General features: G+C 37.8%; 1 protein-coding gene across 1 annotated transcript in view; it reads left to right on the top strand.

Moving 5' to 3' along the window:
- Window positions 1-16,315, top strand: part of LOC104910481 (trafficking protein particle complex subunit 9-like) — a 176,181-nt gene extending 159,866 nt beyond the window's left edge. Inside the window, exons 4-5 of the mRNA XM_031552978.1 lie at window positions 3,701-3,854; window positions 16,202-16,315. Of these exons, the coding sequence (XP_031408838.1) occupies window positions 3,701-3,854; window positions 16,202-16,300 (253 nt within the window). The 3' untranslated portion in view covers window positions 16,301-16,315. The remainder of the gene's footprint in view (window positions 1-3,700; window positions 3,855-16,201) is intronic.
- The last annotated feature ends 521 nt before the right edge of the window (window positions 16,316-16,836 follow it).

The following is a 16,836-nucleotide window of genomic DNA, read 5'->3' as shown; positions in this document are numbered from 1 at the left end:
CTCCCACACAAGCAAGGTTAGCCGGAGAGAAACAAAACCTGTTTTGCATTTGCGGGATTGGCTATTAAATATTTTTACATAATGCAGTGTTTTTATACAAATAACTCATGATTTATTTAAAACACTCCTTGTAGAAGATTTGGACAGCTCCCCAAGAGGCATATTGGGTTAAAATGGAACTCTGGTCCCTTTTCCTGAAGCAAGTATGTGTTTAAGCTTTGGGGTTTTAACATCTTGTAAGTTTTTCCTCATACCTAATTACTGTGAAGGGCAAAGAACTGGGTATGCAATTACCCTTGCACAGTGTGAGCCGTCGTTGTCAGAGCTGCTCACGGTAAATCGAATGCCTATTTCAATCTCAATTGCCTTTCATTTTACTTTTCTCTATATAGAATTTCCAGATTCCTTTTGCAACAAGCAAGGACAAATAAGGGGAGAAAAGAGGTGCAGACAGCTCTTCACAAGAACCATCTACAGTTACTCAATGACCTATGAAAGTGCAGAAAGACTATAATGGCTCTAATATGTTTCATTTTTATCATTTTGATGCAGAGCACAGTGACAAAGTTGGGCGATGTTCAAGATGTTGTTGTTCACTGCCTTCTGCTTTCTGCTGCTTTTGGGATAAAACCAAAGCCATTAAGTAAATCTGTGCAGATCACTTAGATTATTATTATTTTTTTAATTCTTCTTTATTTGGTTATTGCAACCCAATGCTCAGCATGTCTGCTTGCTCCTTCAGTTAACTCGCTTTGGCTGTTGGTCATTTATTCGTTCAAATCTTGCTGGTGAAATGCGTTGTTTGAAGTAAGAACAATAATAGAATCATGGAATGGCCTGGGTTGAAAAGGACCGTAATGATCATCTAGTTTCAATCCCCCTGCTACGTGCAGGGTCACCAACCACCAGACCAGGCTGCCCAGAGCCACATCCAGCCTGGCCTTGAATGCCTCCAGGGATGGGGCGTCCACAACCTCCATATTAGAAGTGAAGAAGCTGTGTTTTTGTGTGGGGAAAGCTTTAGGAATGAGTGACTGATTTAGGTTAAGGTATTTATATTTTGATTTGATTTTTGGGTAAATCACTCCAATTTACTACACATTACATAGGCTGGAGAATAAATACTGAAGTAATGCCATCGACATAGAATGCAGAGAAAAAAATTGTACATTAATATTTTTAGATCAAAAGGAAGCAGAATACTGATGGTGAAAAATGTTTATGTTTAAGTAGGAGTTAGGATTTATTTTTGTCATGCTACAGTTTGTGTGCAACTAACGTCTTGAAAAATACTATTTATTTCTGTTTATTGTTTTCATATATTCTGCCTACAGCTCTATTCATGATATTGCTTCCTCTGATAGTTTCTCTGTAGTTCTCTGTTTTTCTCAGACCTCTCACTTTCTAGCAGGTGAGTGCTCTGGAGGTGTTTTCATTTCTGTTCAAGAGACTTGAGGTGTCACTATACTAAATACGCCTATGCACAGTATAAATGAAAGCATCAGTAAAATAAAAAAATTAGTTGTGGTCTGAGTACCAGAAGCCCTATATAGTTATGTTGCCATGCCTTTGAGTTTACAGGTTACTTCAGAGCTGTACAATTAAGTGTTGTTTAGCAGAATCTCGTCTGTATTCCTGAAGCTGATGTGGATTTGTTGTGGAGTGTCTGGGGAAAAAAATGCATACATGCATATTTAATTTCCAGAGAAAAAATTACCATATTGCCAGTAATGATCCAAAAAAAGAATGCAATCTTAATGCTGTCAATTAAATATTAAATACTGTTGGGCAAGAATATTTTTCTAATATATCACTCACTTAGAAAAGTGTGGCATGGTAAATAATGAGTTGTTCTCCAGATCCAATGGGAGATGGATTCTGAATATGGTTCACTGTTCAGAAACTAAGATAATTTGTTGTTGAAATATGAATATAGGTATTCATAAATATAAATATTTATATAAGAATTTAAGTGATGCTCTATATACAATAGAAATTAATTACCAGCTTTGCATCTGACCACGTGGCACTGAGCACAAAGCATCTTGGAAACAAAGCTCCCATTGCACCTCTTCTTCCACATGTGCAAAACCCATGGAACTGCACCGCCATTTGCAGATCAGTGGTTAAAAATCAATAAGAGTTCAAATTGTTATTTTCAGACCTGAGTTTTGTTTTGTGTTTTTTGTTTTAAATCCACACTACAAAATGTGTCTAGGTGTTTTTCATTACATTCTTTGTTCTTGGCTTGATTCTTGCACTTTCTGTGATCTACTTTCAGCAGCTCATTTTAATTTTCTTATATGCCCAGCACTTGATGGTCTTTGCATGCAAATGAAGAAATCATAATGATCTCTTGCTGAACAAAAAATAGCCAAGACAAAAACATCCCTTAGAGAGGAATAGATTGATTTCTTGGGCTTCTTTGATTCTTAAACATGAAGTTGAGAAAAGACACGATCAGCAGAGGAGGTGGCTTCTAGAAGCAGTATTTGTGCCACCTTTGTCTCAGTGCCCTATTTGTATATATTAATGAGGAAGGAAGTCATGGAACATGAATGGCTTCTCCTAAGATTTTTCTGGGGGTAATGCATGATGGGCCTATAATTCACCTTTCTATACTAAACTTGTTAAGCTTCGGATGATTCTTGTTTTTGTGAATCTTAACTCACTTTTTTTCGAGGTCAACATTTTCTGTAATTGGGCATTTTCTATAAGCTGGGCAACCTGGGCTAGTATTAGATATGGAGTCTGGCGGCCCTGCCTGTGGCAGGGGGTTGGAGCTTGATGATCCTTGAAGTCTCTTCCAATCCAATCCATTCTACGTTTCTATGATAATTAATGCTAATTATAGAAAATATCTTCTGGTGGTCTGGTGGGATTTCAAAGCCCTTTCTTGTTGATTACTGTTATTTTTCTTCCGGCAACATTTGGAATATGTTTCTGTCATTGATAGATGCAGAAATAGAGAAAGAGTAATAGTAATCCTATGTATTTTGTGAAATGCCCTTCTCACATCTCTATTCCAGTGTAGGTGTATTTCATCATCATTGGTTTTAAAAAGCCGTAGCTTGGTCCTGTGTTTTCCTTAAGTGCAAAGTCATCTCAAGAGCAATATATTTTAATTCTTCCCTAATTATTTTTCTATTTCAGACGATTCAGGAAATGAAAGCTGTTTTGGCAGCACTGTATATTAGATCTGCTATAACCACATTTCATGTGATGTGAGCTGCTCTAAATTGCTTCTAAATTAGATTAGTGATTTTAGTTTAACATATAAGTATTTAGTATGCATTACAACATAATATATTTAATTTAATTTGCTTTTATGTCTCACCATACATTTAATAAAACAATTATTTAACCATTTGCTACTGATGAATTATACTATGGTATTGAAATTAATATTGCCTGTAGTTCATTAACATATATTAAGCAGAAGCAGATATGTTCTCGAAGTCGAAGAGAAAGGTCATATTTGACACTTAGTACTGACATCATTTTGTCATTCTTTCCTGAGTTTTGTAAGGAAAAATTCCATGGAAAAGGTAGGAAATGGGCTTGTAAAAGCAGAGAAGTGCACATGGCTTTCAAAGCGTGTGAATGTTTGGGTCAGGACACAGTTTTGTACATAATATTTTGTAAAGTTGTTTTAATGAAAATCCTTTTTATTTTTCTCTTTTTTCCCCCTTTGCTACAGTATGGCTATTCAAGTTGACAAGTTCAATTTTGAGAGCTTCCCAGAACCTCCTGCAGATGGGACACAGTATGCGAATGCAAAGCAGCTGGAGGAAGAAAGACAGCAGGCAAAAGGTCTGGAAATTAACAGCAAGCTGGATATTTGCTGGAAAATTATATCCTTTCATAAGTACTTGCTTTAAAAATACATAAATAGGTGCCCTATGACATTTTATTTAATAATTGAACTCACTTTGTAAGTGTTACTGAAAAGAAAAATAATTATAACTATGAGCCTTATAATAATTATAGACTGTTTAAGGTTAATTGTACTATATGTTGTTTAGATGATGTCTGGATCTTACTATAATAGTTTTTTTTCTGAATCATTGAGCCATATTGAAACCCTGTTTGCTTTAACCAACATTTAGGGAACTGAGGAAGCATAGAATTGATGAGAAGTAGTTTTATGGGGCCAAAATTTTCAGTTCTCTCCTAACACTGTGTAAGTGACTTATAAAGAGATATATGAAGCTGGGTTTAGAAAGTTTTCATATATTTAATTAAATTTCAGCAAATCAGAACATATTAGAATAATTTCTTTCTAGGTCTTTTAAACAAGTGTAATAATATATCTAATCTTGGATAGCTGTCTTAAGGCTTAGAAAGGACTTCAGTGATGACTTAGTCATCCTAAACATAAAATCCTCGTAATAATTTGGAATGCAGTAATATATTCTTTTATTAATAATAAGAGTTTACATTAAGCAGCTTTCACGTACATTCAGTTTAGAGTTAGAATAAGCCAATGGTGTTTTTGTAAATTCCGTGATTTCCATTCAACTGTTACACTCTGCTTTCAGAAATACACTTTTTCCCTGCCATCAGGGAAACATTCCCTGCAGCCAGTAGTCCCCCAAACCATGTGTTGATACTCAGCATCCTTCAGGAGACTAATTTTTATTCAGATTATTCTCACATCTGCTTGATACTCGGAATTGAGAGAAGACTGGCAATCAAATCATGGTTTGTCCTTAGAGATGTGTTTTTGTGTTTATAATTGTATTTTATCTAGTGATCTGAAATGATAGATATTTTTTAAAATTTCTAATTATTAAAGCTGCACAAATCTGCAGAGGACTAGTCAAAGGGAAGCCGTGTGATATAATGAGATTCCTACTGCCTATTTCCATCCGGACTCCCTAGACAACATTTCAGAAAGAATTCCATTTGTGCAAAAATGTCAATATTTAACTGGAACTTGCTCAGAAAATTTTTCTGTTATGGAGAGATATAAATATTCTTTGATGGCATAGCTGAATTCTCATGTCAGAATTGAATGTGTAGTTGTATTAATTTTGTCAGGGTGTAAAACTACATCCTCATTCATTTCTGTTGCTGAGCAACACTGTTTACATATCTTTGCTGTTCTGTATTTAAACCCAGTTTTAATCAGGCTATCATGGCAGACTCATAAGTCAACGCCTTAGAAAATTAAGAAAATAATACAGAAATTCTGTTTGTCAAATGAAGTGCAAGAATTAGTTTCAGTGCTTTTAAGATTTGTTGTGAATATTTTCTTTATTCCTAGAATGAAAGGTGTTCTAACATATAAGGCACTGAATTACATCTCTGTGCTTAAAAATTCTTGAAGAAACACGTGTTGTTCGGTATGTTTCATGTCTCAATTAGAGTAAATCTTTCATAGAATCATAGAATCCTTAGAGTTAGAAAGGACCTTTAAAGGTCATCTTGTCCAACTCCCCTGCAATGAACAGGGACGTGCACGGCTAGATCAGGTTGTTCAGGGCCTGATACAGGCTCACTTTGAAAGTCTCCAGGGATGGAGCATCAACCACATCTCTGGGCAACCTGTGCCTCACCACTCTCAGTGTAAAAGACTTTCTTTATATCTAAATCTACCTTCTTTAAGCTTGAAGCCATTTCCCTTGTTCTGTCACCACAGATCCTGCTAAGGAGTCTGTCCTCTTCTGTAGCTCCTCTTTAAATCGTGAAAGGTCACTATCATGCCACCTCTGAGCCTTCTCTTCTTCAGGCTGAACAGCCCCAGCTCTCTCAGCCGGCCCTCCTGGGAGAGGTGTCCCATCCCTTGGATCACTTTTGTGGCCCTCCTCTGGATGCGCTCCAACAGGTTCATCGTTCATCTCTCTCCTGTACTGAGGACTCCACATCTGAATGCAGTCCTCCAGGAGAGGCCTCACCAGCACAGAGTAGAGGGGCAGGATCACCTCCCTCACCCTGCTGGCCACGCTTTTTTTGATGCAGCCCAGGATATGGTTGGCATTCTGGGCTACAAGGGCACATTGCTGGTTCATGTTCAGCTTGCCATCCACCAGCACCCCCTGGTACCCTCCAGAGAGGCAAGGCTGCACTCAATCCTTTCATCCCCCAGTTTGTATTGGTAATGAGGGTTGCTGAGACCCAGGTGCAAGGTCTTGCATTTGGATTTGTTGAACCTCATGAGGTTCACCTGGGCCCACTGCTGAAGCCTGTCTAGGTCCCTCTGAATGGCATCCCATCCTTCTGGTGTGTTGACCACACCTCGCTGCTTGATGTCATCAGCAGACTTGCTGAGGGTGCACTCAATTTACTGTCATTGTCACTGATGAAGATATTAAAAAGTATGGGTCTCAGCGTTGCCCACTGTGGGACACCACTCGTCACTGATCTCTGTCCAGATATGGAGCCACCACTCTCTGGACTCGATCCTGCAGCCACTTCTTCATCCATTGAAGAGTCCACCCAACAGGTCCATCTCTGATCTTTTTATTTCTCAGAGCAACATTTAGGTGTCAACAAAAAACAGTAAAAACAGAAAAAAAAACAAAACAGTACAGTTCTCCTCTCACTTTGACTAAGTCTGAGAAAATTAATTTCTGAGAAAGCTGTCCTTCCACCAGAATAATTTGATATGGACCAGCAGTAGACATAAAGATAGATAGCTTACCTCTGTAAGCTTTGTTTCCCTTCAATAGCCAGCAGTTTAGAATTTAAGAGATTCAGTGTTCTTAAGTAAGCAAAGAGAAGCTGATGAGTATCTCCTGCACCAGCTGTTTTTAAACTTAAAATACAATTGGATGTATGGTAGAAACAGTAAGAAAAACATCAGCTCAGTGTTTTTCACCTTTTATGCAAATCAACTTGGTGAACTTGGTAAGAAGCTTACAATTCCTTAAATCATTACAGTATTTGCTTGATAGTATATGAAATCATCACCTGAACAAATGCTTCCAATTATAAATATGTGGATGATACTGAGTAGAAAAGAATATTTCAGTTGGAAGGGACCAGCAAAGATCATCTAGTCCAACTGGCTGCATACTTGAGAGCTAACCAAAAGTTAAAGCATATTATTGAGGGCCTTGACCAAATGCCTTTTGGAGCACTAATAGGCAAACCGCATGAGTTTCAATAGGGCCAGGTGTCAGGTCCTGCATTTTGGTCACAACAACCCCAGGCAAACGTACAGGCTTGGGGAGGAGTGGCTGGAAAGCTGCTTGATGGAAGGAGACCTTGGTGTACTGATGGACAGTGGGCTGAATATGAGTCAGCAGTGTGCCCAGGTGGCCAAGAAGGCCATTGGCATCCTGGTTTGTATCAGGAATGGTGTGGTGAGCAGGACTAGAGAGGTAATCCTGCTCCTGCACTCGGCATTGGTGAGGCCTCACCTCGAGTACTGTCAGTTTTGGGCACCTCAGTACAGAAAGGACATTGAGGTGCTGGAACAGGTCCAAAGAAGGGCAACAAGGCTTATGAAGGGTTTGGAGAATGTGGCCTATGAGGAGAGACTGAAGGAACTGGGGCTGTTTAGTCTGGGGAAAAGGGGAAACCTTATTGCTCTCTTCCAATACCTGAGAGGTGCTTTCAGCAAGAGCAGAGTTGGTCTCCTCTCACTGGTGACAGGTGACAGGACGAGGGGAAGTGGCCTTAAGTTGCACCAGGGTAAGTTTAGGTTGGATATCAGGAAACACTTCTTTACAGAAAGGGTTTTAAAGCACTAGAATAGGCTCCCCAGGGAGGTGGTTGTGTCACTATCCTTGGATGTGATTAAAATCCATTTTAATTTGAATTTGGTGGTGCTCAGGGACATGATTTAGTGGAGGGTTGTTAGGTTGGACTCAGTGATCTTTAAGATCTTTTCCAACCTGAGTTATTCTATGATTCTAGGCATGGAGCATCAACTGCCTTGCTAGAATCCTGGTCCGGTCTTTCATTACCATCATTGTTAAGGAAATTTTTCCTAATGTTCAGTGTGAACTTACCCTGGTACAGCCACTTACCCTGGTCATGTCACTCCTGCATGTCCTGTCATCTTTTACCAGGGTGCATAGACATCACCTCCCTCTGTTCTTCCCCTCTCCAAGAAGTTGCAGAGAGCAATGAGGTTATATCTCAGCCTCCTTTTCTCCAAACTGGACAACCCAAGTGTTCTCAGCCTCTCCTCATAGGATATGCTTTTCAGCCCTTTTACCATCTTCATTGCCCTCCTCTGGATACTTTCAAGTGTCTTAACATCCTTTTAACATTCTCTGCAGTGAAAAGTTTATGTAGAATCCCTGTGAGGGCCAAAACCAGTTTGCAAATAATGAGGATTTCAAGTTGTATCTGTATGTATTTAAGAGCATCAAAAATATCTTCCAATATGAAAAATACATTTCCATTGCTTTATTCATTCAGATATTCAAGGCTTCAAGTGATGAGATTTCTGAGTGCTTCATTTATGAGAGAAATGTAATGCTTGATCAATTTTCATATACTTTTGGAGGGCTGAAGGCAGGAGGTAAAGACAACACAGCATATTATTCATTCTAACCTCTGTACATTTTTGATAGAGCAAAAATTAGTAGGAAAATAGACCTTCAGTGGGAGCTTACTGCCATGCCGTTTCAATTAAGAAAAATTCTGAAGTAATTTAACTTAGAGTGTCATTGAGATTATAGGTGTATTGAGATAATTTAAATTAAGAACATGCTGTCTTGTTTTTTAGCATCTGGTAAATGGCATCTGGTTTCAGCTTAACAACCAAGATTTATTGTTTTAACACAGGATTTGAACAGATGGAGCACATGTAGTATTAAGGTGGCTAATATTTTCAACTTGTGCTTCTCTTCATATTTTATAAATATTTTTAAACAAAATTTATATTTTTTGCAAGGAGCTTCTGTATATGCAATCTCTTGGATCAGGGCATCTGTAATAAGTGTTCTTAAAAGTCTGCAGAGTGCTGTCTGTGATTCTGAGTGCTCTGTCTCTTCATGTTATACTGATGCTCTTTCTCCTGATTTCTTCAAAATCTGGAGTTAAAAAACCCCGCGTTCTCCATGTGGTATTTGAAGGGCAGGTTATGCCTTTCTTTATGTTCTTTACACACTATGCTCTTTGTTAGACTCACTATAGCTTCTTATTCTTCAGAATATTCCATTGATCTCTGCATTCTACATTTCAACTGGAGAAACTCAGATATATTCACACTCATTTCAGAGAGCTTGGTCACACACAAGTGATCCCCAGCTGAACACTGATAAATCCTTGCATATTTTTTCAAAAAGAAATGCAAAATATGCAAGGATTTATCAGTGTTCAGCTGGCTGGCAGGATTTTTTTGTGGGAAGCAAAGAAAGGTTAGAGATAACATCGCAAAGTTATTCATGCTCTACTTTTGTATCTATTTTTGCTTGATTTACTCTTGGGGACCAGTCCATCCCTATCCTGTAACTCTGGGTGCCTCTTCTCAACCCTCCTGATGAAGTGAGAGAAGAACATCTTTGCTGGCAGACTGGCAAGTCTAGTGTGTCTGGCTTTGAACTTAACACCTCGAAGGATGGACAGCAAAGCCTCTAGAGTAGTGGGAGAACAACTGAAAAGAGATAAATGTGTGGGACCATATGGATGCCTGAATTGCAGAGACTTGGAAACTTGGAGGGAATAGATGCCATTCAGAGCAAGTTGGAGAATTGGAATAACCTTATTAATTTCAACAACAAAAGAGGAAACTCTTGCACCTGTAGTGGAGCTATTCTGTGCATCAATACAGACTAGGAACTAGATGGCTAGAAAAAAAGGATATTGGTTCCTGAACGATATTGTCATCTGTGAGTTGGTGATGTATCCTTGTATGGATGAAGGCTCGCTGTGTCTTGCCCTGCACAAATGAGAGTATAGCAACAAGCCAATAGAAATGACTATAGAGAATCATGGAATAGCTCTGGTTGGAAAGTACCTCAAAGATCATCTAGTTGAAACCCCCACCATGGACAAGGTTGCTACCCACTAACTCAGGCACTTGATCAGGTAGCCAAGGACCCTGTCCAGGCCTTGAATACCTCCAGGGATGGAGCATCCACAACTTGTGTGGGTGACCTGTTGCAGTGCCTCACCACTGTCCCGTTGACACTTCTGAGTGTGCATGTGGAATATTATGTTTTTGATCTCTCAGTGTGACAGAGATATTGAAAATATGATGTAGGAGGTTACCAACATGATTAGGAGGCCCCTGTGACCTCCATTCTTGGGGATCAGGTTTTTTTCTTTGAGTTCCTAAGGGGTGGTTGTGTTGAAGACTGAAATAGACTGTGAGAGATGCTCAGTGAAAGGATGAGTATAGCATGTTGCTGCCAGAAAAATTCCAGTAAGGCACTGGGAAAAAAAACCTTTTCACAGTGACAATCCAGTAGTAGAACAGGTTGTCTATAGATGCTATAATATTGCTTTTTTTGAAGTATTGAAAAAGTCTGAACAAGGCCTTGATGATGTACTGTTCTCACTGCTTTGAGCATAAGGTTGTGCAGTGACATCTGCAGTTGGCTTCCACTGCAGGTTGTTCTGTGATTTGTACACCCATGCAGTGAAATGGATAAGAAAATGGCTGCTGAGAAATAAACTCCTCTTCCTCTCCCTGTCTCTTACTCTCCCCAGGTTTGGTTTTCAGAATGAGAAATTTTCAAATTTTGGGAATGTACTTCAGTGAAGTGAGACGATAAAGTTTTGGAATCCTACTCATGAAAATATTCTGAATCTAGCCCTAAAAAGACTTAAAAATGAGATTTCCTATGTACCTTAAATATCATGGTCAATCTTTAACTTTTTTTTAACCTCAACATTAATCTCTGTGATTTCTGTGAAGTCTATCCTATTTGAAATATTTTATTACAGTTTTAAAAACTGTGTTCCATGTACCTTCCATATTTTTTTCTTTTCTATATTTAAACTTAATTGCTATCTTTTTCTTTCTCCTTTTTTTCTTTTTTTTATCGCATTTTAATTCAGTCATGTTGCTGGCATTGTTCTGCAGCGTAGCTATTATTTTCTTGATATGTGGAATCCAAAGTTGGAAGCAATACTTAAGGTGAGGCTTCTTGTGGAATAAAGGCTGCATAACTCATGTTTCAGATATGATGCTTGCTCTGAGGCCAGTATTTTTCTTCCAAGTGTCCTGTGTTTGACTGATTTTGAGCATAGAATCACAGAATCATAGAATGGCTTAGGTTGGAAGGGACTTTAAAGATCATCTAGTTCCAATCCCCACTCTGTCATGGTCAGGGCTGCCAACCACACATAACCAACTAATTACTTCAACTTTCATTTGATTTCACCTGATTTCTGTAAGTTCCCCTCATTTATTAAGTTTCTGAACACCGACATCTTCTCCAAATATGTAAATTTTTTTGATGTTTTTGTATTTCACTGTCTAAGTAGCCAATCAAGATTTTTAAGCATTGGACAGAAACTTGAGTCATCTCCTTTGATATTCTCTTTGGGTTTGACAGCAAACCACTGGTAATTGTTACTGAAATACACTTCTCTATCTGTCTGTTCAGCTTTTAATGACTTCATATTGATCATAATTATGAATCTCCCGTTAGGAAAACGTTACGTGTTTTGACTCTTAAAAATCTGTAAAGGTTTCCTAAGAGGTACTTTCATTAGATGAAGCTTTATATTCCCATACATCTTCTTAACATCAGCAATTGTTTGCAGTAGTAACTGTTAAATTTAGGAAACTCACTAACTGCATGTAATTAGTTTTAATAATGAAGTACCACAATAATAATAAAGTAGAAAGCTTAAAATACGACTAAGACTACTGCTATAAGTAAACTCTGATCATTAATCATTTAGATTTGTTTTTCATTAGTTTAATCTTATTTATGAACATTTGCTAATTTGTTTATGGTTATGTGCATGCTTCCACCTGTATTTTTTTTGCAATACAACTCAGAAATAGATTACAAATTGTTTTGGAAAGATGCTAGATGTGGAATTCTGCCTAGCAGAGAGAAAAAAAATCAGTAATCACAGAATCATGGAATCATTGAAATTGGAAGAGCCCACTAAGATCATCCAGTCCAACCATCAACCCATCACCATGATGCCCACTCAGCCATGGCCGTCTGTGCCACATCTACACATTTATTGAATGCAGCCAGGGATGGTGACTCCACCGCCTCCCTGGGCAGACTGTGCCAATGCCTCACTATTCTTTCTGAGATTTTTTTTTCATAATATGCAACTGGAAAATTGTTACATAGAAATCTTTTGAAAAACTGTCCTGTCTTTTTAGGCTGAAGTCTTTGGGTAACGTGCTATGTTACAGTCGTGGGCACCCAGCTGCACATTAGACAAGCAGGATAGTATAAGGGACTAAATTTTTTGTAGGGGAAGTAACTAGTTTATTTGACTGTCATTCAGGCTTTCAGTATGAGACAGTTTGCATTGGGTACAGTCTGTTGCTAAAAAACTTGAAATAAAGGTGTCTACATGATGAAATTGGATTACTTTTTTCTAATAGTATCTGGTGTGTTCATTGGCTCTGAGGCTCTAATTGAAACTAGTCTTATTGTTCAAATGAAAATATCTTGAATTTTCAAACCTGAAGAGTTGTACTTGAAACTGGAAGTCATCCATTTCGTTCCAGACAGATGCATGTGCTGTTAATAACAGAGAGTTGGCTATTGGAAGTGAGACCCAGGAGATGTGAGGCATTTAAAAATGGGTCTACTATGGAATAGCAGGTTTGTGATGGCACTGAAAATGCAGCAAAATGTGTGCAGATTTATAAGTAGATAGATCTACAATGTCAGACTTCAACAGCCTGTAATTCATTGTATCTGTGCAGGGTTTTGATATATATATATATATATTTGGATGAATTTTAAATTCTGGGTCTTAGTCTTCTGTTATTTATCAGATTGCACTGTAAGCAAACAATGGAAGGCTATAATAGCACTCCCTGCTCCACCTGTTTTGCTTTCATTGATATCTAAAGGCTTAGCTTAGAAATAAGCAAACTTGAATTAAGTTGTCCTCTCTTTTTGCTGTCATTTTATCTCTGAATGTTTTGGTTAATTTTCATCTACAAGGTGATGTGTTTGCTGCACTGTTCAGTTTGCTCAGTATTGACGCAGTCAAGAGACAAAGGATGCTTTGTGGGAAAGATTTTAGGTATTACTGTTGAGGATTTGCTGGCAAAAGAAAGCATGTCTTTTGAATTAGTTTGTGCAACTCAGTCACCTATTATATATTTGAGCCTGTTTTGCCATGACCATGGTGGAACCTGAATGCCACCAGCACTGACAGGTCATTCTGTGGAATAATCTGAAGACAGTGAGGTTGCTTTGATTATTACATAATGCAGATTGAAGGAACCTCTTCCCTCTAGGTCTGGTATAACATCCTGCCCTGCAACTTTTGTCTTCTGCCCCCATTCGTTTTATTTTTATCCAAAAATAATGTAGTTCCATCATCTCTATACTCTCCCACTATGTTTATCAGTGAAATTTCTTCCCATCCTTTCTTCCTACAACTAAACAAACCTTGGACAGTGTTCCAGGGAGTATTTTGTTGTCTTGTACCAGGGAGCAAAACATGGACAAAGGGCTTAAAAAGCATGAGCAGATCACTGTTTTTATTAATTGAGGTATAGCTGTGTATTATCTTTTAAAATCCCTGTAGACACTTGCAATACATTGGGAATAATGGCCAAAAAATAGACTTTCTTCTGATTATTCCACTTGCCTGAAGGAACATTTTGTATTTTTATTACTGTTATGGAAATATCACATGCATAGAAGAACATTTTGCATCAAGTTTAAGAGGTTGTTGGCTGTAGAAATAACCTGCAGATGTGTTGAATTTGAAACTGCAAAAATAGATTTTCCTTATGAATACGCGGACCTGGTTTGATAGCATTTACCAATAATAAACTTTGGAGAATCACCTGTTTAATAGTCGTGTTGTGTTGATATCTGAGACATTAGGCTTTCCATGGAGGTTTAAGCAGTAAAAATTTGTAATATTCCAGGCACCACTGTGAGCCAGTTTAAGTAAATTACAGTTAAGTTAGTTTAACATTAGAGTTACTGGTAGCTGCTCTGCTTTAAAACTTCTCTAAAATACTAGTTTTTATTAGTGTTTTCTTTCATTTCATTCCTAGAGATGAAATAACAGAATTATTTATCTGCCATATCTTTAAAGTACTTCCTGTTACTTATTTGTTATCCTATAATTTGCTTTATGGAAATTATTCTGCTGTTCTGGTGTCCTGGGTCTTGTTTTGCAGCAGCAATGTTTTTATGAGGTGGCAGGCAATTGCATTGAATCTTCTAAATACTTGGTTTTGTGTAGTGTTATTTATGGCTTTCAGACTCTTTTCTTAGGGTTTGTGAATTCTTCATTTGTAAACCTTATAGGGAATTAAAGCTATTTAATACATTTTTCTCAGGTCATAATAAGGGCTGTTACAAAAAAATGTTGCAAGAATGGTATGAACTGTATTGATTCCCTTTTTCTGTCATCTCATTGAGCTCTTGAGTCTCAGCCACTAACTGTTAGATCTTATTTTAATGTGAGATTTCAAGACATTTTTAAAGCCTCCTGGAGAGCCTGTAAAATTACGTCCTGTGTTAAAAAATTGTTTGTCTTCAGTACTTGTTCTTTTTTTTTTTTTTCAGTGATGCAGATGAGAACATACTTCATGGTTCAGATGATGTACCTCTCCTTGTAGAGTTTTGAGTTCATAGATTCCTCCACCTTTGCTTGCTTATTTTTGAGAAAGATATTTCCAGTTTTTTGGAGTAGTAGGATGAAGACTTGAGGCATCTTCCTAGGAGTTCACCGTCGTTATGTTTGGACATCACCTGTTGTTGTTTCAGTATAAGACACCTAAGTTACAAAAGGAGTGTTTTCATGAAGCTTATCTGTTGTATGTGTGGCCACAGAGGAGTTGTGATCGCTCCACTTTCACTTTATCCTGAAGTTAAATATTTGAAGGGAGGGCACAGATTGGTCAGAGCCAGGCTCATGGGTGCCTCTTGATAGGACAAGAAGCCATGAGCACAAACTGGAGCCCAGGAGGTTCTCTCTGAGGATCAGGGTGCATTTCAGTGCTGTGCTGGTGACAGAGCACTGACACAGGTTGCCCAGAGATGTTGTGGAGTCTCCTCCTTGGAAATATTCCAAAGCTGCCTGGACCCAGAGATCCTTCCAACCCCAACTATTACTCTGTCTACCTGAGACAGGGGCTTCTTGTAGTACAAAACCATGCCAAAGTCAGTGAATGGAAAACTTCAGCTAAATATGAAATCATTCTAATTTCTGTACAAAGCCCTTTGTATCCCATGTCCTTCTGAAGTCAGGGAATTTGAAAAAAAGAAGTCCAGTGCTCTTCCTGTTACAAATGCATGTTGGCTTATACATCCCACATAATTATCTTTATGTTACTATTATAATTTCTATGTGTTATTTATAGTTACTGTTCTTAATTTGTTTAATTGGAAAACATAATCTTTGTGCTCCTTGGATGTCACCTAACCTTTTATATCAGAACTTGTGTAACTTATTTTGAAGACAGATACAAATAGAGATTCTGTTACTCCCAACAGTTGATTTCAGTTCTTCACTGTCTCTAGAGTAAGATCTCCTAATTTTTTCTTACTTCAGTCTCAGCTTGTTGCTGAGTTCATACAGGACTGTGTAGGAGGGAAGCTTGCAGGTTACATACCTGTGCAATTCTGTTGCGAAGTTCGCCCTGGATGGACGCTCTCTCTGCCTTGCATAACACTCCTTTTATATCCATAGATCTCACACCAAGCCATCATTCAAAACTATCCTACCCCATATTTGTTCTGTTCTGTATTTCATCATTCAAGTTTTCAGATTGTTCTTAATTGGTCATTTTGAATTGGAATCCTTCACTGCATACTTCCAGATTCTGCATTTTCAGACCTTCCGGACATTTTTCCCTTGCTCTTTAGTATAGTTCAGAGACTTTTTACCTTTGCATCTTTGTATTTATTGCTCCTCAGTGGAATAATTTTTTTATATTCTGAAGATACGAACAGCTCTAATTACTATTGTTAGTCAATTCATTGGCTAATAAGCCCAAATATATATCTGTAACTATTAATGAATCTTGATGTTGCAATTTAATTTGCAGTCATAAAATTTGTGCATATTGCATGCTCTTCTTCTCTCCAAATCAAAGTTTTCCTTAATTCTAATTTACCCTTCCTTGAAGCGTGAAGGGGAAGCAAGCGTGGAAGGCGTTCTTAATCAACTGGTCCTGGAGCATCTACAGTTGGCTCCTCTCCAGTGGGGTGAGTAATGTCAAAATCAGTTGATGATTTCTTCCAAGGATGTACTGGTTTGTAATTTCTGGCAGCATGAGAAAGATAATATTTTCATTCACTGATGATCTGCGACACAGAAGAATTTGCTAAGATTTTTTCTCCATTAGATGTTTTGCTTTATGATTTAGCTGAAGAGAAATGTAAGGTGTGTATCTTTTGAGTATCACTGCGCAAGTGATAGTAAATATGAAAATTGAGTATGCACTTTTGCCTGTAATTGTGGTCTCAGTATTTTGTAGGAGAGGTGGCTGATGCTAAAATTTTCCCTTTGCTTGACAGTGCATGTTCTTAAATTTCACTAATATATTTTCATGGAATTGCAGTATAACTTGTGGTGTATTTCCCATCGTGATTGATATCTGGATTACTAGTTATTTTTAGTAGTCCTTGTAAATCTTTATTTTGCATTTAGAATGATGTTCCAGCAATTAACTATTGAATTACTTCTGAAGGGTCTTGATAATGTGACTTCTATCTGAGTTTCTTAACATGGCTAGAATAGTTGTTTTGG

This window comes from Meleagris gallopavo, chromosome 3 (genome assembly GCF_000146605.3).
Source record: "Meleagris gallopavo isolate NT-WF06-2002-E0010 breed Aviagen turkey brand Nicholas breeding stock chromosome 3, Turkey_5.1, whole genome shotgun sequence".
Lineage (NCBI taxonomy): Eukaryota > Metazoa > Chordata > Aves > Galliformes > Phasianidae > Meleagris > Meleagris gallopavo.
This window is presented reverse-complemented; position numbering and strand designations above follow the sequence as displayed.